Here is a 27,139-nt window from a genome sequence, read left to right as displayed (position 1 = left end):
AAAAAAAAAAAAACTTCATTAATTTTATTTTCTTTTGGGTTTCTTACTTTGCTTGATGAAAAAAACAGGAAAGTTTAAATATATGAGCCTAAACAATACACTAGATTTGTCCAAGGTGCAGGGAATTTGTAAAAGTTGAAATTTAAAGAATAGTTGGGATTCTCATTGTGGAAGAATTTAGTTATCCAGGAGATGACTGGTTTTGCTGCCAGTGAGAAAGCGCCACTTATGTGTGAATAGGAGAGGGGCTAAGTTTTAGGAGGACTTATCTCACTTTAGAAGGCCATAGGGAGCATTTGTAACAGGCAATGATGGAGTTACTGCGGTACTCCCAAAGGAGAATTATTGAGGACAGCATGGGGCATGGAAAAAATAAATGCATATGGGAAACAATGTGCATATATATATATATATTCATGTAATTTAGTCACTAAAAATATGAGAAAATTCCATTGATATTTATATTTTAAACTTTTTTTAGAAAATTATATTTGTTATTAGAATTCAGTGATGTATCTAATAAATCCCCAGAGTCTAGAGTCAAAAATAAATATCTGTTAAAGCAATGTGCTAAAGTTAACACATTTTTAGATAGAAGGACATGGAGAAATACAGCTTATGTATTACTACATGTTAAGTTTTAGTCTGTTATATATTCAAGGAAAGAGGAAACCTCAGGTCTAACTTGAGGATGTGGTTCAGTTCCACCAGAATTAATAGAAGCCTTTACAGACCAATAAACTGATTATGTGGGATTGGCCCATTGCTTTGAGAGTAGTTTCCTATCTGCTAATCCTTCATATCCTCTGTTATAATTTCAGATCTTTTCACGTTTATCTAATCTTTTCTGGTGGTGAAAACTTCCTGTCACCTTGAACTTCATCCAAAACCTCTGACTTCACATTTATTCATTATGATTCAGTATAGTCAATACTTGTAAAACTTACCAATTTTAACATTAAAAAATCACTTGATAATTGAAGATACTTCTGTTTGCTACAAAACTATGAGAATGTTAGATGGCTTGAATTTCAATTTATATTAATTAAATTTATATCCCTGTAGGTGGCAGAAATGATTAATCTTATTTTCTTCACCAAATTTCACCGATCAGGAGAAAAGATTTAGAAGTCTGTGAAGTCCTGGAACTAGAACGTTGATGCTAAATATGCAGAAGCTGGATTTAAACAAGATTAAAATTTGGGTAAAAAGTCTCAAGGAAATAGTTTATGAGACAGATGTAGTTTATGAGACTGATGATAAATATAAGGATCTTTATGTGGAGAAAAAACGTGAAAAATTTAAAAATGCTTTGAAAACACTGCTTAGGCAGCTAGTAAAATATTCTTAACAGAGAACCACATTCAAATATATTTACTTGTATCTGCTTTCAAGAGCTCCTCATCAACTGAAATACACACTCTACAATAAGTTATCATTTTCTGAGGACACTAATGTTTCAAGAACGAGTCACATACAAAAGGGGGCTCCAAGAATGATCAGTCAAATTTTCTCTCACCACTGGTCAGTGTAAATACACACCTGGCTCTATTATTTAAAACATACCAGCAAATTGTTTGAACCAATTAGTTTAACCAAACTGATCAAAACAGTGAGTCTAAGAACACAATGAGTTTTCTAAATGTCCTTAGGCTTGGTTGCCATGGGAATTATGTTGGGAGTTTATAACATCCAGATGACTTGGACACACGTAAGGCTAATTACATCCAAATCTCTGGGGTTGAGGTATAAGCAGCAGTTTTCAGTATGTGCCAATAGGCAGTCAATTCCTGATCTAAATGAATAAAAAACTTAGAAGGTCCTGATTAAATGACTTTCCTTTTATATCTTGAAAACCAAGCAGAAGAGTGCTATTTCCAATGGGACGATAAAGATAATAATGTCCTGTTCCAACTCTTCAACCATTTCTATTGGGGATTATTTGTGTTCTCTATTATAATGGCCAATGATTCTGGTTTATGTGTTATGTTAGTTAACAGGTCACCCACAAAAATATGGAGTATAAAATTTGCACTAGTTGGTACTTACCAAATAAGATAGGACGTAAATACCAGGAAAATCATGATAAGAAAACCACCACCTGAAACGCCATAAACCCACATTTTTACTCGGCCATCTGTTTGAAACAGAGATAACATAACAAGATTAGCATATAAAAGTCTCCATCATTTCTCTGTGTGTGTGTATGTCTGTGTGTGTGTGTGTGTGTGTCTGTGTGAGAGAGAGAGAGAGAGAGGGAGAGGGAAAGAGAGAGAGAGAGAGGGAGAGAGAGAGAGAGGCTAAGAACCCAAAGATAAACACTAGTTTTGGACTTGACATAAACACCAACTGTAGCCAACTATGCACTGCACTGTAGAAGCTAGCACTGTTCTAACACACTCTAATTTGCTAGGTATAATTAGGAACTGACAGGTTCACTCTTGGAACATAATAAAAATATGGGTCCAGTATACTAGAAATATTATCTATGAAAAAAAACAATTTAAAAACTGTATTACTTGGTACTACTTTTTATGGATCTTTGCAGATATAAACAGCTTGCATTACTCTGTCTGATTTTTAGTAAATTAACCCTCAAAAATTAGGTTCTAACTGAATGGGACTAAAGTGTTTATTTTGCTGAATGTTTTATTTTTCACCTGAATCCCGTACATGCATAATCATAAGCATAAACGGACATACCCATGTGTGACAGCTATCAAATGTAAAAAAATTTAAAAAAACAAACAAGGGCAGACATTTAGTGCAGCAGTGAAATCGCCTCTTGGAACGCCTGTATCATATGTTGAAGTGATGGGTTTGAACCCTGGCACTGGATACAACTTCCCAAAGATAATGCATATCTTGAGAGGCAACAGATGAAAGGTGAGGTACTTGTGTCCCTACCACCCACTTGGGAGACCTGGATAGAGTTCTGCGCTCATGGCTTTGCCCTGGCCCACCCATAACTATTATGGGCATTTGGAGAATGAAACAGTGTATGTCTGTCTGTCTCTCTGATGTTCTCTATCTGTCTTTTGAATAACTAAAATTAAATGACTACATAGGCAAAAATGCAAAATACAAAAGAGTTAAATTTTATCACAATACCAAATAAACTCTCACAATCACAATCAAATCAATTAGCTGGCAATCTTGAATTTATTTGAAGGTGTTTATGGTTTTATACATGTAAAATGAAAACATTATAAAATATTTTTCACAACATAAAAAAGAACAAAAGAAGTTAGGGTTAAAACCAGATCTGCATGGATTTTAACTCTACATGCAAAGAAAACAACTATAATCATCTTTATGTCTTTTAACCCTGCATACAAGCAAAACTATATTATGATCTTTTCTAGTAGGTTTGCTTTCTAAATAAGGTTGGGTGAACACAACAAAAAAATGACCAAAGGAGTTGACCAATTGCCTAATTAATATAAAATTATGGCAACAAGTGTTAAAAAACACATTACTTTGAATTTGAGATCTACTAAAATTATGAAAAATAGATCAATCAATAGTCAAACCTACTGTGTGACTTCTATGTAAGACATAGAATGATACTTCAAAGAGTCCATGGAAAAATGAATAAAAAAGTAAATTTATGGGGCCGGCGCTGTGGCATAGTGGGTAAAGCTGATGCCTGCAGTGCCGGCAACCCATATAGACGCCGGTTTGAGACCCAGCTGCTTCACTTCCCATCCAGCTCTCTGCCATGGCCTGGAAAAGCAGTAGAAGATGGCCCAAGCCCTTGGGTCCCTGCATCTTCATGGGAGACCTGGAAAAAACTCCTGGCTCCTGGCTTTGGATCGACGCAACTCCGGCCCTTGCGGCCAATTGGGGAGTGAACCAGAGGATGGAAGACCTCTCTCTCTCTGCCTCTCCTTCACTCTCTGTGTAACTCTGACTTTCAAATAAAAAATAAATCTTTAAAGGAAAGTAAATTTATTTTTATGTAAAAAATTTAATTGGAAATCAATGCATACGAGGGGTTTCTAAAAAGTTCACGAAAATATGTATTATGAAAAACATGCCTAGGTTTCAAAATACTTTTGAACCAAGATATAAAATTGTAAATTCTGGCCAGCGCCGAGGCTCACTAGGCTAATCCTCCGCCTTGCGGCTCCAGCACACCGAGTTCTAGTCCCGGTCGGGGCACTGGATTCTGTTCCAGTTGCCCCTCTTCCAGGCCAGCTCTCTGCTGTGGCCAGGGAGTGCAGTGGAGGGTGGCCCAAGTGCTTGGGCCCTGCACCCCATGGGAGACCAGGAGAAGCACCTGGCTCCTTCCTTTGGATCAGCATGGTACGCCAGACGCAGCGCGCCAGCTGTGGCAGCCATTGGAGGGTGAACCAACGGCAAAGGAAGACCTTTCTCTCTCTCTCTCTCTCTCTTACTTTCCACTCTGCCTGTTAAAAAAAAAAAAAAAAAAAAAAAAAAAAAAAAAAAAAAAAAAAAAAAAAACCTGTAAATTCTATTTTTCCAAGTATTTTTTGAAATAAACCTCATATGATAGGAATTGTAACAGTTTTTGTCAGTTGCTCTATTTTATGAGAGTATATAGCTAACTAAGCCTAGAACTGGACTGACAAAGGTAATGCCTTAGCGTCCCAAAGAAATTACATTTCTTTTTGAAAGAAACACGGAGATTCATTACATTGCATAAATATAATTAATCGCAGGTCCAAAATATACAAATCAGCAGCTATCCTAAAATCTTCAATACATCAAAATGTATTATAAACAACAGTTGTTTTGAATAAAATCACAATTACTTTCAATTATGTTGTGACTACCTATTATAATTTCTGCTTATAGGGCACTTTCAAACCTCAATCAGATTTTAGAATGAAGTTCAATATGGTAATGATATTTTTCTATGGTTATAAAACTTTTAACAAAGCTTTGATTCTGATCTCTTTGAAATACTAATGATGAAATCATCTATTCTGAGTGAGAATGCTCCTTGTATCTCATTACCTACAAAACCTTATGGAATGGATGTATTGAGAGGAGCTACTGCTTTCAACTCCCCAGTTCAGAGGCACAATGTGGTTTGTAACCTTTATGTCAAGTTACTTTAAAAGAATACTTTTTATGGCCGGCGCCATGGCTCAACAGGCTAATCCTCTGCCTGTGGCACACCGGGTTCTAGTCCCGGCTGGGGTGCCGGATTCTGTCCCAGTTGCCCCTCTTCCAGGCCAGCTCTCTGCTATGGCCCAGGAGTGCAGTGGAGGATGGCCCAAGTGCTTGGGCCCTGCACCTGCATGGGAGACCAGAAGAAGCACCTGGCTTCTGCCTTCGGATCAGTGCGGTGGGCCTGCCACAGCAGCCATTGGAGGGTGAATCAATGGCAAAAGGAAGACCTTTCTCTCTGTCTCTCTCTCTCTCTCACTGTCCACTCTGCCTGTCAAAAAAAATACTTTTTATAACAACATAATATATAGATAAAAATTTAATAAAAAAGATATGTAGTGGAAACTAAGTCTTCCCACCACAATTTCTTAAGTTTTCTCTCCAGGAGCTATTACTGTTACCATTCCTTGTGAATCGTCCCAGTTTTTCTCTGCATATGTAAGCATTTGAGGACATAATATCCTCTTAAAGATACAAGTGGTATATACCCTGCACTTTGTTTTGTACATTTTCTTTCACTAAACAATATATGTATGGGTTTGTGCTGTGGTTTGGAAGTTAGTTGGGGTGTCCCCAAATGCCCATGTGTAAGGGCTTGGTCCCCATGGTGTGCTTTTGGGAGGTGATGGGGAGATGGAGTGTAGTGGGAAGTTCTTAGGTCTTTGGAGGGGTAACGTAGCAAGGTAGTTCACATCCGACCTCTTGCATTCTGAAAAAGCGTTGTCATGAAATGCTCTTTGGCCCTGGGCCTACCCACTCTCTGTGCTTCCTTACTATGTGATCTTCTCCCCATGGGCTCTGCCATTGCCACTGCCCCCTCACCAGGGACAATCTAAGGCATTTCATTAAGGTGACAAATAGTTGACTAATACAGTTGGAAATATTACCACGTTGGTTCATAAAAGCAACATCTACCTCTTTTTAGTGTGACCCCAGTATCCACATGATACCACCGCACAGTTGTACTATATTTTTGCTTTTCTATCATTCTGCTTATGAGCATTTAGGTTGTTCTTGCTCATTTGCTTTAGTAAGCAATCATGTAATGAATAAAAGTCACACACTCCTTTTAGTATAGGTGTTTACATCTGCATGATAAATTCTTAAAAGAGAGAAAAATTTAGAGAAACATTTTAAGTTGAATGTGTGAGAGATAAATATGAGAATAGCCTCACTGAGAGCTTGATCCCATTTATAATCTCAACATGAGAGCCTAGTGAAAGTTACAAACTCTCTCCAAGACTAAATATCTATTTATATGCATGCTTATATACAGCCATATGGACGTATATACAATATTGTATATATCAATATACATGTGTACATACATAGATATTCCTGAGTATATCCACAGTTACAGACACACACACACAGCTTATGTATATACAATATTGTATATATCAATATACATATGTGTACATACATAGATATTCCTGAGTATATCTACAGTTACAGACACACACACACAGTTTATGTATATACAATATTGTATATATCAATATACATATGTGTACATACATAGATATTCCTGAGTATATCCACAGTTACAGACACACACACACAGTTTATGTTGCTGGTTGTTTACTTAAAGGTTAAGCACCCGACTTGCAGACTTGATGACTCATTGTCCATACTTTGTTTCTGAGAGTGGGTTTACAGGTAAACTTGGCTACATTTCATATCACATTGCCCCTCAACTTTAAATTTACTTCTTTAGTCATAAATGCATGAAATGCTTTAAAACAGATTTGGCATTCCCAGATGTATGGGGAATCAAAGTTGAATAAGCTGTAGTGGTCATTCTTAAAATATTGTGGAAACTACAGCAACATATCATTCTTTTTTTTTTTTTTTTTTTTTTTTTTACAGGCAGAGTGGACAGTGAGAGAGAGAGACAGAGAGAAAGGCCTTCCTTTGCCGTTGGTTCACCCTCCAATGGCCGCCACGGCTGGCACGCTGCGGCCGGCATACCGCGCTGATCCGAAGGCAGGAGCCAGGTGCCCCTCCTGGTCTCCCATGGGGTGCAGGGCCCAAGCACTTGGGCCATCCTCCACTGCACTCCCTGGCCACAGCAGAGAGCTGGCCTGGAAGAGGGGCAACTGGGACAGGATTGGTGCCCCGACCGGGACTAGAACCTGGTGTGCCGGCGCCGCAAGGCGGAGGATTAGCCTATTGAGCCACGGCGCCGGCGCAACATATCATTCTTAAACATTAGTTTGACAAAGATATAAACAAAGTTTATAGTTTTAATGACCTGTGATTATGTTAAAATCTGCAAAAGAGTTAAATGGTCATATTTTCTTTTTTTAAAAAATATTTTTTTTAAGATTTATTTATTTATTTGAAAGTTAGAGTTACACAGAGAGAGGAGAGGCAGAGAGAGAAGGAGAGAGAAAGCGAGAGGTCTTCCATCCATTGGTTCACTCCCCAATTGGCCACAACGGCCAGAGCTGCACTGAGCCGAAGCCAGGAGAAGGGAGTTTCTTCTGTGTCTCCCACGTGGGTGCACTTGGGCCATCTCCTACTGGTTTCCCAGGCCATAGCAGAGAACTGGATGGGAAGTTGATCAGCCGGGACTCGAACCAGAGCCTATATGGAATGCTGGCACTGCAGGCAGCGGCTTTATCTGCTACACCACAGTGCCGGCACCAAAATGGCCATATTTTCATGTGATTATTGTTTCTAGCCCTTGCCTATATTTCCAATGAACTAGGGTCTTTTTAATTTTTGTTGAGCTCCTTATTTGAATTGGAACATTAAACCTTTGACTATAATGTAAATTAAAAATAATATCTCAAAAATTAGAAATAAACAAAGAAAGAACAAGAGAGGGGGGCAAGAGAAAGGGGGAGAGAGGAAGGGAGGGAAGAAGTGGGAGAGGGATGAAATGTCATCATATTCTTAGACTTGTATCTATAAACTATATGGAATCTGTTCTCTTTGTATTAATATTATATGAACATGAGAATTGAGGAGCATTGTGTTATAGTAATTATCATGCTTTTGCTAAGTCCTTAAGTCCTTAAAATAAATAAATAAAATAAATAATAAATAAAATTAGTTAAAAAAGAAATACATATTTTTTTAATTTGACAGATAAGATTCAGCAGTGAGTGAGAGAGACAGAGAGAAAGGTCTTCCTTCTGTTGGTTCACCCCCTAAATGGCTGCTACGGCTGGAGCTACACCAATCCGAAGCCAGGAGCCAGGTGCTTCCTCCTGTCTCCCATGTGGGTGCAGGGCCCAACACTTGGGCCATCCTCCACTGCCTTCCCAGGCCACAGCAGAGAGCTGGACTGGAAGAGGAGCAGCCGGGACTAGAACCAGGTGCCCATATGGGATGCTGGCACCGCAGGCGGAGGATTAACCAAGTGAGCCACGGCACCCACCCCAGGAAATAAATCTTTTAAAATTTTGGTTGAAGAGTGTAAATCCTCTGCCTCCTATTAGGTCCCAGGCATGATGCACCTGCGCTTTGTTCTATGCTTCATTTAAACACACCACCAAGTACTGGTGTGGGCATGACCTAGGATGTGCAAGGAAAGTTCCCAGGGTATTTGACTGGACTTTGCTTGTGTCTTCCCTCTCTTGCTCTCCATGTTATGTTGCCTTGTTCAGTCATTCACAGCTTTTTGTCTCCTAGAAGAGGTAAATAGGGTAGGCACAGATAAGAGATTCTTGTCACTCCATTTCACACTTCACAAACCAAAACAGCACTCCTGCCTCAGAATCAACCCTTGGGACATTTGGATCTGGCTAAAAGGTCCATGAGAGTCTCACAGGCATGGAAAGCCATGACACGGTGGCAAAAAACAATCTAAATGAAAGACCCTGGTGAACAAGACCCCAGCAGAAGGAACAGGCCATCAAGGAGAGAGGTGCCTTTCTCTGAAGGGAGGAAGGAACCTCCACTGTGACACGGCCTTGACTGAACAAGTTCAGAGTCGGTGAACTCAAGGGGCTTCCATAGCCTAGACAGCTCAGAGCAAGAGCCTCGGGTGATTGCTGACGTCATAAATAAGAGTGCCAATTGTTAAATCAACAACAGGAGTCACTGGGTACATGCTCCCCATGTAGGATCTCTGTCCTTAATGTGTTTTACTATGAAACGTAAAAACACTACTAGTCGAACAATACCCTATACCTTGTGCGGTTGTGTGAGTGCAGCCTGTTGAAATCCTTGCTTAGTGTATACTAAGTTGATCTTCAGTATATGAAGGTAATTGAAAATGAAACTCGATAAAGGGCGGGATGGGAAAGGGAGAGGGGAGGGCCACGGGAGGGAGGGAGGTTGGGGGGGGGGAGCCACAACAATACAAAAGTTGCACTTTGTAAATTCACATTTATGAAATAAAAAAAAAAAAAAAACAGAAAGCAAGCTCCAGAGGAATGTCGAAGCCTTGCTGACCTACCTTTAAAGTCTTCCTCTGTCACTTACTAGCAGTGTGTTCTGGGAAAAATTAAGTTTGCTATGCAGATTTCAGTTTCCTAGTCTTGCAACTGTGACTAAGGATATCTCATTAGTTTCCAGAAAAGGAATGAGGTGATTCAAGCCACGCCACAAGCCAGCGTAGAACCACAGGGTATACAGAAAGCAGTCAGTAAGTGCTCAATCCTGTCCTTCATAAATACCATTTTTAGAACACTATAATCCTGATACTTAACCTGAGCAAATATCCACAGCAACCCTGCAGGGCAGGTGTCATTAAACTGACTTTATAGAGGACAAAACTGAGCTGCAGGGAAGTTATGAAAATTAGAGCTAATCACAAAACAGGTAGCTTGTAGTCCATGCTGCCAGTAAGTTCCATCTGCTTTTGAAATCAGTGATCTTCACCATTTCACCGCTGTTTCTCAAGTGAGACAGGCTCTCTGGACATTTCCTGTAAGTTCCTGACTTTCCATTCTGGGGTTACTTTTATCTTCAATTATATATGAGATTCAGTTACAAAAGCAGACTCCTTTATAGAGGTGACTCACAGGTGAAGGATATTTGCAATGACCATATCTTGTGCAACTCATCATTTCTGAGACGAAGGTTCACAGAACTCTCTTGAACCGTCACGAAAACATTTTATACATACAGCATATCATGCATCACACAACACAGAATTTGAGAGAACCTGACTTAGACCATGTTGCCTAATTCTGCTCAATTTTCTTCTTCCCATCTTTTTCTCATGAGTAGTGAAGTGGTCAGACTATGAAGCACCCTACTTTGAAAAATCGGCATTTCTTATTCACGACAAAAACGCACCTGAATCAAGTGGCTGAAGAGACCATCCTTTAAAAATATCATGTATTTTGGAATTCACAGGTCTGTTTCTCCCAGAAAGGTTTTTCACATCAGCTTTTTTATCCTCTGAGCCTGGTACTTTCATACAGTAATCCAAGAAACCATTTGATCTCATTATCTCTGTATAGCCCTTCTCACAACCACAGACTCCACCCTGCAGCATAGAAAATATTTTTAAGATTATACAGTGAGTTGTGCAGATAAATAAAGAAATCATTTAAACGGTGAACTCACTTCATATTTGCACGATATGCCATAGCAATTTAGGGTTTTCAGCAGCTGACTTTCCAATGAGATGAAAATCAAATACATAGTTCCTTTCTGAATTCCAAAGTCAGCATTAAATAACTTGTCAGGTTTTTCTAATATGTTTACAATTCTGACACCTTCCAAATATGAAATGATGGTTCTTTGTGAAGAGAGTACATTCACTTTGCTCTCTCCTCTCTTTTGGAGATGTTGATAGCATTTAATCAAATTATCTTCCACTCTTCCCCAAGTTGTTACAGAGTCCTGGCCACTTACACAAGCCTGCCCTTTCTACTGAGAAGTAGAGCATCAGATACCACACTGTGTTCTTTGCATTACCTGCTCCTAAGAACAGTCATTACCCTGACTGTGGAGTGTCTCTAACACCAATGGAAAGGCTCACCAATGACCACAAACTTGTCCAAACAAGCTGTCTGCCTGTAGGCATGATTCTTTGCACAAGGAAGGCAGCCCAAGGAGAGAATGAGAGTCCACCAGAGGCACACATAGTCAAGAGAAGGATGCCACCTATATAACTTACTCCTTCCGTATAATGACTCAGGTGCCATACCACACCATAAGCATAGTTGGCATGGAGACAATGTGTCCTTCATGTTTGGGGATTCCTGAACATTTTCTACTACAGAGAATGTCTCCAAGAAGCTATGATAAAAGTCCACTCAGGAACTGAGCCTGAAAATAATTTATTTTTCCAGCAAACATACAGATAATAGGGAAGAATAGAAAGAAAATAAATGATATTAGGAATACCAGGGCAAGCATTTGACTTAGCAGTTGAAATGACAGTTGAGACATCCATGGCCTCCTACACTGGGGTTTCACATTTGGTTCCATCTCCAGCTTCCTTCCAATGCAGGTACCAGGATGTAGCAGTGGTTCAAAAATAGTTGGGTTCCAGTCACCCAGGTGTGAGAGCTGGATGGAGTTCCTGAATTGCAGTTTATCCTGCTCTAGCCCTGACCTTTGTAGCATTTGATGAGTAGATTGGAGCTATCTCCCTTGTTTCTTTATCTGCCCCTCAAATCAATCAATACAAATTTGCTTTTTTTTTTTTTATTTCACAGGTAGATTTATAGACAGTGAGAGAGAGATAGAGAGAAAAGTCTTCCTTCCATTGGTTCACTCCCCAAATGGCTGCTACAGCTAGAACTATGCTGATCTGAAGCCAGGATCCAGGTGCCTCCTCCTGGTCTCCCATGCCAGTGCAGGGCCCAAGTACTTGGGCCATCCTCCACTGCCTTCCTAGGCCACAGCAGAGAGCTGGACTCAAAGAGGAGCAACCAGGACTAGAACCCGGTGCCCTTTTGGGATGCTGGCGCCAAAGGCGGAGGATTAACCAAGTGAGCCATGGTGCTGGCCCCAATCAATACAAATTTGTAAAAGACAAAATTATGCATCCTCGTGTCTTTGATATCATATATCATGGCTTATTTGAAACTATTTATCTGGCATTTCTGAACAGATCCTGGTCTCATATAACCACTCTTGCCAGTCCTCATCAACCAGCCAACTCTACTGTTATTATACTTAGGTTATTAATTGTTGAACACATGCCACTGAGGAGTAACAAAAAACAAGAGTAAACAAGCATAACTGCTTCCTAAAAATGAAAAAGTTAAGAAAAGCATGTTATAATACCTGCACAGAGTTTATTACTGATTGCCATCACATATTAAAGACAATGACTGTAGTGTTTTTGTTGATTTTAGTGGAAGGTATCATCTGGTATTGAATTGAGAAATGTAATTAAGAAAATGTGCTCAGTTATTAAAGCCATCTGTTCAAGATGCATCTCTATTGTTGAGAGTAAAGCTTTAACCAATCACTCAAATATGTCATGGGTTCAAGAAAAAATAATTTACATTTAATGAAAGAGCCCATCAGACAATTGGTGAAAAGCTATAACTTCTATTTTGGAAACATTCTTAGCCCAAATGAAGCTATTCCCTATATAGTTTCTTTCTATTCTCTTCTGCAAGTTTAACCAATGTGTTTTCAATAGTAAAGGATTAACACACCTTAAAGTGGAAGAGTCATAAATTAAGATTCAGTGCTTCAGTCATTTTTTAATCAAAACATTTTTCAAATATGTACACTAAAAGAAGAAACCTAGTTCTTCAAGAAGTATACACAATTTTAAATTTTAAAATATTTTTATTTTATTTTTAAAATATTTATTTATTTATTTGAAAAGCAGAGTCACAGAGAGACAGGCAGAGACAGAGCAAGATCTTTCATCCACTAGTTCACTCCCCAAAGGGCCCCAACAGCTAAGGCTGGGCCAGGTCAAAGTCAGGAGTCAGGAGCTTCATCTGGGTCTTCCACAAGGGTGTAGGGGCCAAAGCACTTGGGCCATCTTCTGCAGCTTTCCTATATGCATTAGCAGTGAGCTGGATCAGAAGTGGAGCAGGTGCAACACAAACAGGTACCAGATGAGATGCCATAGTCACAGGCAGTGGCTTAATCTGCTACATCACAGCATAAGTCCTCAATATTAAAAAAAAATAATATAAAGGCAGAGTGACGGAGAGCAAGGGACAGAAAGAGAAACAGAGAATGATCCTCCACCTGCTTGTTCATTCCCCAAATGTTTGCAACCGCCAGGGTTAGGCCAGGCCAAAGCCAGGAGTCAGAACTCCATCTAAGGGTACCCCGTGGGTGCCAGGAACTTGGGTACTTTTCAGTCACGCTCTGCATCCCAGGCACATTAGCAGGAATCTGGAAGCTGGATCAGAAACACAGAGTAGCCAAGACTTGAAACAGGCACTCCAACAAAAAAATGTAGGCATCCCAGCAGCAGCTTAATCTATTGCTCCAAAACAGCTTCCTTATGTAAGCTATTTTTGTTTTTTAGATGGGATTTATAGGAGGACAAGGAAGAATAAGATTTTTGCTTAACTGCCTAGCTGCAGTTACATGCTCAACTTATTTTAAATGAACTAAAAACTTGCTCACACTGTAGTAATCCTAATGTAATAAATTTCACAATATAGCTATAGCAAATACAAATAACATTTATAATATCTTTCAAAATTGTTTAGGTGTATGAAAGGCTAAGAAGAGAAGACATAAATCAATCCAGAACACATATTGGCAAACAGAGCTAATATAAATTAGGTATCTGAAAGCAACGTTTGGGTTTGGACAGATTTCTAGAAAAAAGAGTGCTTTCCTTAACACATGGCCCTGTACTGCGCTTGCTCCTGGATGTGCCTCTAGATGGTATCGTGGGCTCATGGATCTGCTGTAGACGAAGTGTAACTCAGTCATCACGGTACTTGGGGAAGGTTCGAGTGTATGACTCACCTGTGTACAGTAGGAGAAAGGTTTTCTGCAGGCTGGAATACACTGCCGAATAGCAGCAGGGCGCGCCTGCGGGGAGCAGCCTCCTGCAAAGGAAATCCCAGCATCGTTTACAGATTTCTCTAGGGTATACATTTTACACTTGGGGGAGGGGTATACTTTCCTTCTGGCACCAGCCACTTGGTAACAATATTCTTTTTTAAAAAAAAATCCACTGGTCTCCTCCGTGTTCTAGTCTCACTTTACCGATTATCCCAGGATGTGTTGTTTGACCTGTGAGGATGTTTCCAGTAGAGTTTTCATACCTGTCTACTGGCAATGGGAGTCTATTGTGTGGCTAAGCTTGAGGGCACAGTCTGTGCGTGGCAGCACCAGCAGAAGAACTGATGACATCTTAGTGTTAACTTCAGGGGCAGACAAGAATTACATGGTAATCAAGACGTATTGAAAAACAGTTCAGGTGCAGACAACATATCTGCTTACTAATCAGTTCCTGGAGCTACAATATAAAGTGCTTTGATAACCTTTGCCAGCCAACCAGAATACACACACACACACACACACAGAGTCACATACAGATCCCCACACATAATCTTAAGAGCAAATGCAAAAAGCTGTAGGTGGAGTAATTGAAAATCAGACACAGCACTTGTAGGCACTCAGAAAATATTTCTGAGCAAATGAATAGGATAATTAATGTCTATAATCTGAAAATTATCTCCATACCAGTCTTGTCTTTGTGGATTTAAGGTAGCAAAGGAGATAAGGGGAAAGCCCAGGGATAATTAGACTAAGAAGTTGATTTATTATTCAAGAGCAGTATTTAAACTGTTATATAATAGCAATTGCATTTGTAAGTTCTTGACTTTGAATTACTGTAACTGTCAGGCATTTGAAGCTTATGATTATGGAGCCAGCTAGACTCTTTGGGCACAAAGGACCTACATAGGACTTATATGTTCCCTGAGGTGTAGGACCTATATTTTCCCTGAGAATGAGGTAGCTAAATTCTCATTGTGGCTGAAAAATAAAACAAAAATAAGAAAAGCAGAAGTTACAGGTCAGAGCTAGCAGCTAGATGTGAAATTGATAATTTCGGTGTTGGTGGCAATAGCCACATGGTCCTGCTGAGTCCGGTTGCTAACAGTTGTGTTTGGGAGTGTGGGCTTCCACTCTTTAAACCAGTCGTCAGAATTCCTCAGCAGGAGGAGATCTCTTGGGAATTAAGAAGAAAATAGTGCAGTGCACACAAGCTATAGAAGTCTTTTTTTCTAACTTTAAGAATGTGATTAAGCTCCAGGAATCTTTAAGAGGTGACCCGGGCAGCCTGAGCTTAGTTGTCAGACAGCCACGTGCTGTACAGTGTGCTGGAGGAACTCCACACCCAGACTTGAGCAGCACACCCTTCCTTGGCATGTCCACTCTCAGCACCCTGCAGAGTGTGAGACTTTCTGCGTCTCCAGCTAGGTTGACTTGGAGTACATTTAGCTTTAATGACAACAGCATGGACAAGTAGCGAAAAATAAATTACTGTATGGATAAACTATGGATTAGGAGGAATATCAATGATGCAAGAATAGGAAAACAAGAAAAAATAGGAGCTGATAATTCATCCGTCTGTTCTCACATGCTCCCAGAACTGTGTACGCTGTTCGTCAGCTGCAATACGAAGTAAAACCAATGACAATTTAATTTTCTATGATAATAAAGAATTAAATTCCTTAAAATTATTGAGAATACCATTTGTACCATCAAACTGTATTCAGTGTCACCAAGGAAAAACCTTTTCTTCTGTCTATATTTTTATATTAACTAATAACCAGGGTTTAGTGAAATATTTCAAATCTAAATTTTCCTGGCCATGAAAACAAGCATCTACAATTTATAACAATATTATATGTTTGTATCATCAATTCATATAATATTTAAATTTTGACTTTATCAACCCTTTTAATTCCAACCTCTAAGTGTGGTTGTTAGTGTGATATATAAGCAGACTAGTGTAGGATTGGAGGCTGTGATATGTCTTCAAGATTTTTTTACTGAGAATGTGCATGATGAAAACTTTTTGAGAGCATTATTTTAAATTTACAACTTTCTGCCTTTGTCTTGGGTGATGACATTTAAGGATATTTTATTATATTTTAGGGATTTTCTTTAGGTCATCTAATATATTATGGTGCTTCAAATAAAACTATTTGATTTCTCAGATGCGAAGGTCTAATGGAAATTTGCCCTGAAGATCATCTAAGCGACCAGCTCAGTGATCCTTTGCCTATAACTTTTAAGTTAGTTCTTCTCACAAACACTCAGAGATATTTTCGAAGTGCCCACATGTATCTTAGGCAGGAATACCTGTGACATTTATGCCATCCGAACGCTGGCACCATACAGTTCGTTCGTTATTGTTCCAAAGACTTGTTTTCCATGTGTAGTGATAGCATTTGCCTCCTGCAGGTAAATATAACATCAGTTCTATTATATCTTGTTGAAAATAGAACAAACATTAATCAATCAAGGCAAAAGGAATGAAAGGTGTACTTGGTACCTGTACAAGGGCGTGTTTCTAGAACTTGTTGGGGACAGCTGTCTTGATTCTCCAAAGACTGAATTATAAAAGTCCTTGACCTAGTTTGGCGACCTGTAGTCTCAAAGCTTCTTCCATCGATGCAGGCCAATTCACACTTGCTCCACTCTGACCATTCAGTTAAATGGCAGTCTCCTGGATGGTCGTGCAGGACAGGACAGGACAGGACGAAGGTGAGAGAATGAAAATGGCACTTGGCAACATTTATACAGATGGGGCTCATGCAGAGCATTTTGGTAATAGGGTAGTGATATGGGCAGGTTGTGGTTTTACGCAGGTACTACACAGTCTATTTTGATCAATTTCCCAATTGGAAAGTACTTAAAATGATGAAGCAAGTTGCAGTTAATTTAGTTTAACAAGAGGATCTCAAAAACTGGATTGCCATCACTCTGTTTCCCATCATATTTTTCCTATCCAGAGAATACTATGTGTCAGCTGGTGATAATAAAAAAAAAAAATTTAAGGGAGATGTAAAGATGTAAAGATTATAGGAACTGAGTTTGCAAAGATGAGTATAACATCATAAAATGGATGTTCATAGAAACCAGATAAAGCAGAGTAAGTAGGTCACTGAAATGAAATATCGACTTAACCTAAAGGGTATTTGATTTAATACTCACATATTTGTGTGTATACACACACACTTACTTATTACATATTGTGTCATAAAGAAATATTAAGCCACCATAAACTTATATCATACATCTGAGTTTTGTTATCAATTTTTTTTAAATATTTATTTTTATTTATTTGAAAGACAGAGCTACAGAGAGAGATAGAGACACAGAGAGAGGTCTTCCATTCTCTGGTTCTCTCCCTAGATGGCTGCAACGGCTGGACCTGAGCCGATCCAAAGCAGGAGCAGGAGCTTCTTTAAGGTCTCCCATGTGGGTGCAGGGGCCCAAAGACTTCGGCCACCTTTCACTGCTTACCCAGGCCATAGCAGGGAGCTGGATCGGAAGAGGAGCAGCTGGGACTAGAACTGGCACCCATACGGTATGCCAGCATTTCAGGCTAAGGCTTTAACCCGCTGTACCACAGCACCTGCCCCTCTTATCAATATTAAAATAAGCTCTGGCCAGCACCACGCTCACTAGGCTAATCCTCTGCCTGCGGCGCCGGTACTACGGGTTCTAGTCTCGGTTGGGGCGCCGGTCCTGTCCTGGTTGCTCCTCTTCCAGTCCAGCTCTCTGCTGTGGCCTGGGAAGGCAGTTGGAGGATGGCCCAAGTGCTTGGGTCCTGCACCGCATGAGAGAACAGGAGAAAGAACCTGGCTCCTGGCTTCAGATGGGCACAGCGCCTGCCGTGGCGGCCATTTAGGGGGTGAACCAATGGAAGGAAGACCTTTCTCTCTGTCTCTCTCTCTCACTAACTCTACCTATCAAAAAAAAAAAAAAAAAAAAAAACCAAAAACCTCATACATCTTAGGTCCCTAATAGTGACCTTCACATTTACACAGACCTTTACTGGCTAGAAAATTCTTTTGCAAATCTATAGCCTCATCTGTTCTCCACTATATTACCCAGGATTTATCTTCTCAGGGACTCCATCCATATTCTTGGAATGCTGGCCAACATGATAGCATTGGGCTAGCAATTACTACCACATTTTCCAGTGGAGGAAACCATTGCTCAAGGGGACTTGACTAATCTGCCCCAGGTAAAACACAGTGAACTGACAACGATAAGTGTTTAACTCCACTCTTGAAGTTCCGAATCTAGCACTTTCCCATCCTCTCTTGCCAACTTTGTCTCCATTAAAGTTCTAAATTCCAAATTGATAAAAAGAACAAAAAATAAAGTTAAACCAAAAATTTCCATTTTGATGAAAGAGATTCTCCAGAAAACTAACAGTAAAAATAAATAAACAAAAAGATCACCAGGAAAGAGGCTCTTAATTCTTAGAATTGCATACCTGGGCAAGGCACAGAACACAGCTGCTTCAGCAGGCTGGTTTGAAAGGGTATTTCTCCACACAGCACGTCCTCTACACGTGTAGCCCTGTGAGAGACTGAACCATTGTGGACCACGCAAGAATAGCCACGGACCTGGACTCCTTCCCCACAATCTCCACCCTGTGAGAAGAAAGGACAATTTCAGAATTACCCAAAAAATGAACAACTCAAAGTTTTGGCTCCAGCCACCATTTGCCTAAGAAAACCCTAGCTGAATTTCTTGGCAGCTTCCCTCTCTTGGGAGTTCTCTCTCCATTGTTAACAGTAAAGCATCACAGAGTAACACTTCTGGAGCTTATAGAGAAGCTGAAATAGAAATGCAAATGTATGCCACCAAATTTCTGTAGTCAGAATAGGAGAATTCACTTTGGAACTCAGCCAGGATTGACTAAAAAATAAAACAATACTTAATTTGTCTAGGTGTGTGTGATAAAATGGCCTAATCCATAATCACACCCCAAGAGAACATGTACAGCCACAGGGCACACATTTCTCTTTTATTTTTCTGATTTTTCTTTTGTACAGAAATCAGTGCTTTCTCAGATGGATTATGCTGGGGTTTCCAGTAAAACACTGTTTTTCTCTAGTACCATGAAAACTTGTTTTCCCAGCATGCCTTCTGTGCTGAATAATGTTCTTTGAAGATTATTTCACACCAATGCCACTCAGATGTTTTAAGCAATTAGAAAAATTGTGTGCAATGTTTCATGAAACAGAAGCTTAGAGTTGGAAGACTCATAGTGGTTTGCTGCCCCAGCCATCTGCCTGATGAAAGGTTTTGTACCATAAGATTTCTGGCAGACACTCAAGAGATGAGCATCTTCTCAGTTTTATTCAGGTGCTTATACTTAAAAAATCTGACACTGGGTATTTGGATAATTTCAATGGATAGCTCTGTTTTCATGCAGATCCCCTAGAAACCATAGCACAAGGTAAAACTTTCCAGGTTAGGTTGGCAAGGGTGAGAGTCTGAGAGAACTGAAACATTGAGAGAAAAGAGCAGCAAACAGAAGGTAGTGTGTTTCCAAGCTGGCCTCCACTTCACAAATCATCACAACTAAGTCTCAGTGACCAACACCTTCCAGAAAGCTCCTGTAGTATCACCACACCTCAGCAGCTTCCATGAGAAGAGAGGAAGGGGCAGGGGAGAGATTCAAATGGCAATATCTCCTTGGATCCAATTCTCATTGATAAACTATTGATTTTAGGAAGTATTAATTCCTGTGAACTTTCAAGTTGTGTTAATTAGCTTCCACTAATCCAGAAGTGAATGATAGGACTAGTTTTCTAGCTATTGTTACTGCTGCAGAAAGGGAGAAGGGAGAGGAGGAGAGATCTTATCCTAGGGGGCTTGGACCTGCAAGCTTCCCAGTCTGAATTTCTGTTGCTACAGTCATGCTACAACCCATTACTGGGTATTAATCTGGCAACTCTTAAAATGGAAAATGGGCTTAATCTCCTTACCCGTTCCCCTCTGCAGGACCCAGAAGATGTATTGCCTGGACCCTGAAGCTGATTTGGTTCTCACAGAGACTGGAATACAGGATACAGGAATCACAATAATGTTCCAGGACGAGGATCAGGTGGGTCCACAAACTAATGAGCCAGCCTGGCAGCAGTCAAACCAAGGCTCAGTGGCAATAGCTGATAGGCAACATGGGAAGTCCTGGCTAGGCTGTTAGGAGGTCAGAGTGGCATGCAATGGATGCTGAGAAAGATTTTTGGCATAGGAAGTTGTGAATCAAAGATACACAATAATTCCCTGTCCCAATTACTCTTGTTTTTGTTACTTGTTCAGTTCAGTTACCTGTGGTTTGAAAATATTAAGAAACAATATTCCAGAAACAAACAATTCATAAATTTTAAATTAAGCACTATTTCAAAAAGCATGATGAACTCCAACACCATCTGGCTCAATGCTGTCTAGGATGCCCCTTTGTGTGGTCCATCAATGCTGTTCACACCATTCATCCATTAGTCACTTACTTGCTGTCTTGACTACCAGACCAACTGTCAAGGCATTGTAGCACTTGTGTTATTTTATTTAATAGTGGCCCCAAAGAACAAGAATGATGGTGCTTGCAATTTCACTACACTATATTTTTGTAATTGTTCTACTTTGTTATTAGTTATCATTAATATCTTACAGAGCAAATTTATAAATTAAGCTTTATCACAGGTAGGTATGTATAGGGAAAAACATAGGCTATATAGGGCTCAGTGTTTTCTGTGGTTTTTACATCCATTAGGGATCCTGGAATGTAGATAAGGGAGGTCTACTATACTAGCCAAAAAGGCCAAGTACAACTTGGACTCCTCCTAATTGTATCAACTTAAAGTGTAAAGAATCTGAGAAGGCACATAAAGTTGGAGCATCATGCCCTCCTTTAGAGATGCCTTAACAAAAATTATGACTTGTTTATCGAAGATGATTTCTTAGTCTGCTATAACAAGATACCTTAGATTGTATAACTTTTAAACAAAGGAAACTTACTGCTTACAAGTTTGGAGGCAAAGTCCAGGTTTGGTGCCTGATAAAGGCCTGTTCCTCCGAGCTGGCGCCTTCCAGACATCCTCACATGGTCAAAGGGAAAAACAAGCTCCCTCTTTTAATAAGGGCCTGAATTCCATTCATAAGGTCAGAGCTCTCATGACCTAATTGTCCCCGTGGCCCCAAGTCTCACTTTTATCACACTTTCAACATAGGAAGTTAGAAGGGGCTCAAACACTTAGGCCACAACAAATGGCAGTTTCCACACTTGACCTCATAGTTGTTCTAATCATTTCTATGGCAGTTTTAAAACACTTTTTCTCAAAAACACCATAATTTTAAACCTAAATAAAAATTTTTAGAGGTAAATGGGGGTTCAAAACCAATTCAAAGTGGGTTCATTCAAAATAAATGTTTTATACTCTGACCTCAGAATCAACCCTTAAGGCTTCCTGGTCGGGCTGAAAGGCCTGTGAGAGCATTTCAGGCATGGAAAGACAAGACTCTGTGACAAAAAAATATCCTACATGGAGGATCTCTGTGAGACCTCAGAGGAAAGAAAGGGTCATCAAAGAAGGATACACTCTTCTCTGAAGGGAGGAGAGAACTTTCACTTTGCTCATGGCCGTGTTCAAATACCAATGGAGTCTATGTTCACTAAAGGCTTCCATAGCTTTGGCCCCCCATGACAAAAGTCTCGTATGATCATTGACATCATAAAAAAAGAGTGTTAATTGTTAAAGGAACAACAGTAGTCACTGTGACTTGCTCCCCATGTAGGACCTCTGTCTCTAATGAATTGTAATATGAGAATCGACTGCAAATTTTCTGCCCAAACTGTATTCTATATGTTGTATGTGTGTGTGGGGGGTGCAAATTGTTGAAGTCTATGCTTAGCATGGAGTTGGATCTCTGTATATAAAGTCAAACTAAAAATGAACCATAATGAAGAAGCAGATGGGAGAGTGAGAGGGAGGTGGGATGGGAGCTGGGGGGAGGGGGTATGGAGGAAAGAACCACTATATTCCTAAAGTTTTATTTATGAAAAATGCATTCATTAAATAAAATTTAAAGCAAAACAAAACAAAAAACAAAAAAAGCAAATGTTTTAGTAAATGTTTGCTCCTTAAAGTGGAAAATCAGGTGTAAAATAAATTTATTTTGGGGGAGGGGAGTTATTTTTAAATTGACAATTCAAGATACTGATCCATTGCAGAAGTATCTAGGTGTATGTTTCCCTACAAGGAATCAGATTCTGGGTACTTGGAAAGAAGAGTCTGTAGATTTCACAGCATTATGAAATTTTAAAATACTGATATCTGGAAACTTGGGCAACAGAAGATACAATTGAAATGTAGAGCTTTGTTTGGCATTCCATGAAACAGAATGTGAACAAATGACAGGAAGTGAGCCTACCCCTGGGATTACTTTAAAAACTAAAGTACACAACGATATGCTGATAGTATGTGCCTTGGGATCAGTCTATATTCAACCTTAATCCCTATACCTTTGACAACAATAGCAACAATTTGAAGAGAAATGAGCATCAGAATCATAATTTCATTCATAAAGCAAGCAAGCACTCATCTACTGTTAGGAGATTTATACACCAAAGCCCAAAAATAGAATTAAGTTACTTAGAGAAACATTATAAACTGCCAAGGATTCTCTCACCAACTGTCCACGGTCCAAATCATTAATGGATGTTTTATAGTCACTGAATTGGCAGCTCTTCCTGATGTGAATAGGCAGATGGGGTTAATAATTATCATCATAATATTTTTAAAGTGATAATAGCAACCATCACTTATTGGGCTCTTAGTTTATGTCAGGCACTGTGTTAAACATTTTATATGATTTATTCCCTATGAATAAATACAGCAAAATAGGTAGAGTCAGGCTGCCATATTCATAGGTTTCTAATCTGATTTCAAGCAACTACAAACCAAAAAGATTTGAAAATAGAATGTGCCTGTACTGATCATGTATAACTTTTTTCTTGTCATTATTTCCTAAAGAATAACAACTATTTATATAGCATTTCCACTGAATTAGGTATTATAAAGTTATGTAGAGAGATGATTTAAAGTAAAGGTGATTTAAAGGACAAAGCAGATTATATGTAAATATGAGAGTACTGACTGTAAAACATTCATGGAGAAAATGGCATTAAAAAGTGAGTTTATTTTGTTGCAAAATTTTTGAAATCCACATATAGATTTTTCATTACATGAATTTTCATTAACATTTTAAAGACCCCACCTACTGTACCATTTTACATCAGAGACTCAAGCATCTGTGCTCTTTGGTTATCTGTAGTGGTGGAGACAGGGGTCGTTCTGGAAATAATGGATTGCTACACCTTAGTGCAGATAAGAAACAAATGCTTGGAGAGTTGAAGGAATGGTCCAAAATGCAGAGTTAGGAATTGGCAGAATGATAATTAAAATTTTTGGCTGTCAGACTCCAGAGTATGAGATCCTGGAGCAGATTTATCAGCATATGTGTGGGTGAAGGCAGCTGAAGAAAGTGAGAAGAACTGGTGAGTTAAACAGTAAAAAAAAAAAAAAAATGATTATCTGAGGACAAATAGTTCCTCTTCCTACTCTCTCTCCACATAATGTAGTGGCAGAATTTACACATCCACTGTGCCATAGACAAGTTTCTCCAATGATGCTTGGATACTCTGAGACGGCAGGTGGTCACCTATGGATCATCCCCAGCCTCGGTGAATGATCCCCAACCTGCTGGGGCACACCAGGACATGGAGAAGCAGACAGAAGCCAGAGGGAGAAGCTCTTCTACCTTTGTGTACAAAGGCCCACGTGAAACTTCAAAAACCCAGCTTCCATAAAACCAGAAGAAGAAAAGTTAAGTGAAAGGATACTGTGTTGCGTCTCTGACAGAGGACTGACAAAATATTTAGGCTGCAGGAAAAGTCAGAATGCAGCTAGAACTCAGGAAGAACTAAGCAGCTGCCATCATGATTCCCTTTCTCTTTTTCTGCTTTTCTTAGCATCATCTTCTTTGTGCTTTGTTACATCTGAGTGACTATATTTATTTATTTATATTTTAAAGATTTATTTACTTATTTGAAAGGCAGAGCTACAGAGAGGCAGAGGCAGAAAGAGAGAGAGAAATCTTCTATCCACTGGTTCACTCCCCAGATGGCTGCAACAGCCGGAGCTGCACCAATCAGAAGCCAGGAGTCAGGAGCTTCTTCCAGGTCTCCCATGTAGGTGTAGGAGCCCAAGGACTTGAGCCATCTTCCACTGCCTTCCCAAGCCATAGCAGAGAGCTAGATCAGAAGAGGAGCAGCTAGGACTTGAACCGGCACCCATATGGGATGCCAGCACTGCAGGTGGCAGCTTTACCTGCAGTGCCACAGTGCTGGCCCCATGACTTTATTTTTTAAAAATTATTTATTTATTTGAAAGGCAGCACAACATAGAGAGAAGGCTATACAGAGAGAGAGAGAGAGAGAGAGAGAGAGAGAGAGAGAGGGAGGGAGGGAGAGATCTGTTGGTTCACTCTCCAAATGGCTGCAACAGCCAGATCTGGGCCAGACTGAAGCCAGGAGCCAGGAGCCAGGAATTCCATCCTGGTCTGCCATATGGGCAGCAAGATCCCAAATACTTGGCACCTTCCATTGCCTTCCCAGTTGCATTAACAGGAAGCTGGATCAGAAGCAGAACAGCAAGGACTTGAACCAGCACTTGGGAAAGGGATGTTGGCATTAGAGGTGGTGACTTAATCTGCTGTGCCACAACGGTGGCCCCTGGGTGATTAACTATAAATACAAAGTGGGAAAACACAGCAACTAAGAATTCATGATTATAGTATCTTTGAAAAAAAAATATTTATTCACTCGTTAGAGGGCGAGAGAACAAGCAAGTGACCTGCCATCCACTGATTCAATCCTCAAATGCTTGTAATGGCTGGGGCTAGGCCATGAGGAAGCTGGGAGGCAGGAACTCAATCCAGGTTGCCTGTTTGAGTGGCAGAAATCCAATCTCTGATGCCTCCCCGGACATGTACTTGCAGGATATAATCAGGAATAGAGCTGGCTACTGGTGTGGGATGTTGACATCTTAAGTGGCATCTCAGCTGCTATGTCAAATGCCCAGCCCTGATGACAGTATCTTCGGACACTTCAAATTCATCAGAAAACCACTAGCTCTGTTTGGGTAAGTACCCAGTCTGGAAATTATAGGCTAGTTTTTGATGACTCTGCCTGGATTAGATCTAAATCCAGAATTACTTCCTGACCAGAAGTCTTCTACCCCCATCTCAAAATCTAGAGAGCTCTGAAATTTCTTGAAGCAAAAGCTAATCACCCGGGCCGGTGCTATGGCATAGCGGACAAAGCCATCGCCTGCAGGGCCGGCATCCCATCGAATTCCAGCTGCTCCACTTCCAGTTCAGCTCTCTGCTATGGCCTGGGAAAGCAGTAGAAGATGGCCCAAGTCCTGAGAATGGTCACAACCCTAATTCTTGTCCCTGTGATCCATATTCCTGAGACAACTTGGCAGTCTTGTCTATTTACCAAACAGGAAGTGCAAGAGAACAAATACTGTTCTGTAGTCATTTTACGCCTGGTGGACATACAGTGGACTTTCTCAGTCCTCTGTTCCTCTATCCATCTCTCCATTCACTCTCATTGCATTCTTCTAATTTACTCCCCTCCACCCAGCTCCTTTCCCTGCAGTGCCTTCCTGAATTCTTCCAGCTTTTTCTTTATTCTCTGTTAAAATTATTGCAATTATAAGAAGAACCTTTCCTTCTATTTTCTTAATGGTAAATGACTCTAAGCAGCCCTTAAAAATTGCTGAAGACTTAGGAAAGAAAATGTTACACTGGCAGACAAAATATTAATATTTGAAGCTGCTAGTCTACTACTGAATGAGTTAATTAGCATGGTTACCTTATTTTCTATAAAAAAGAGAATGAACAAATGTAGCACACATTTTGGTTCCTCTGGGTCCTATTAAAATATATGGGCATTTAACTTCTGCAAGATAATAATGCTGTATGACAATGTCATCTTGATAGGAACGCTAACATTTCTGTGAGAACACTCTACAGATTTCTTAACGCACAATCAAAATTATTGTTACCTAATTAAAATATGCTTTGGAACATGAACTGAAGGGTAAGCTAATAAAAGAAGAAAATAGGGGAAAATCAATGTGCTTTTTTCCTGAGCAAGAAGCCAGAAAATGCAGTAAAGGATCTTTGCTGATGAAGCAAAAGCTCGAGGTATGTGATATATTATGATGTTTCTAAGCATTTATATTTCAGGCCAATAAAAAGTAATCACTGAGGAAAATGTAGTAACCTTGGTTCATGTAATAATGTTAAAATATAACTTTCAGACATTTTTGGTTTCCTGACCATACACAAGAATTTGTCTAAGCCTAAAAGTGCTTCTCTAAGAAATGCAATGTAAAGAAAGCTGAACATTTGCACAACATCAGGGTTTTGCCTAATTAAATAATACTTGATATTCCCAACAAGTCAAGAAAATAATAGAGAATTCTTGAGGATGCCAAAGAGCTAGAAAGTCCCATGAACTGTTCTACTATAATTAGTGCCTAACGAATGGCTATTTATTTTCGTTGCAAATGTCACTCGCATGAAGTTTAGTCACTCAATTGTATTTTCCCATGTTCTTCATTGTATTAAAAGTACATGGTGCCAGACCCCTGGTGAAATTTATTCCATCAGCACATAGGCTTGACCAGATAACTGCTTTGGACACACCAAAAAGCATTTCTCTAAGTGTCGTTGTATGACCTACCTCCAATTTGCATGCAGACCAGTTGCCAAGGACCCAGCTGTAGCAGGGGGTCACTGGGCAGGCTTTCTGCTGGGTAAGCTCTGTGGGGCATGGCCGTCCTTCTCCTTGGGTTGGCATAATGATAAATCGAGTCCGGCTCATTCGACCTAAAATGATAAGGGAGGTGTCAGCTTTTCCGTTAGCATTTGGCTTGGAAAGGGAATTGAAGGGCAGGGTGTTGCCTCACACATGCTAAGTCTTCATTACTACACACTGAATCTGCCCTGTCCCACTTTGGCTTTTCCCTGCCATTTTAAT

At 39.9% G+C, this 27,139-nt stretch overlaps 1 protein-coding gene across 1 annotated transcript in view; it reads right to left on the bottom strand.

Moving 5' to 3' along the window:
• The window catches only part of THSD7B (thrombospondin type 1 domain containing 7B), an 864,031-nt gene that overhangs the window by 6,135 nt on the left and 830,757 nt on the right, over window positions 1-27,139 (bottom strand). The window contains exons 20-26 of the mRNA XM_062199372.1: window positions 26,843-26,988; window positions 18,512-18,671; window positions 16,556-16,729; window positions 16,363-16,458; window positions 14,011-14,093; window positions 10,396-10,588; window positions 2,050-2,137 (exon numbers count right to left, since the gene is read on the bottom strand). Of these exons, the coding sequence (XP_062055356.1) occupies window positions 2,050-2,137; window positions 10,396-10,588; window positions 14,011-14,093; window positions 16,363-16,458; window positions 16,556-16,729; window positions 18,512-18,671; window positions 26,843-26,988 (940 nt within the window). The remainder of the gene's footprint in view (window positions 1-2,049; window positions 2,138-10,395; window positions 10,589-14,010; window positions 14,094-16,362; window positions 16,459-16,555; window positions 16,730-18,511; window positions 18,672-26,842; window positions 26,989-27,139) is intronic.

This window comes from Lepus europaeus, chromosome 1 (assembly GCF_033115175.1).
Source record: "Lepus europaeus isolate LE1 chromosome 1, mLepTim1.pri, whole genome shotgun sequence".
NCBI lineage: Eukaryota > Metazoa > Chordata > Mammalia > Lagomorpha > Leporidae > Lepus > Lepus europaeus.
The sequence above is the reverse complement of the archived record's forward strand: the minus strand, read 5'-3'. Positions and strand labels throughout refer to the sequence as shown.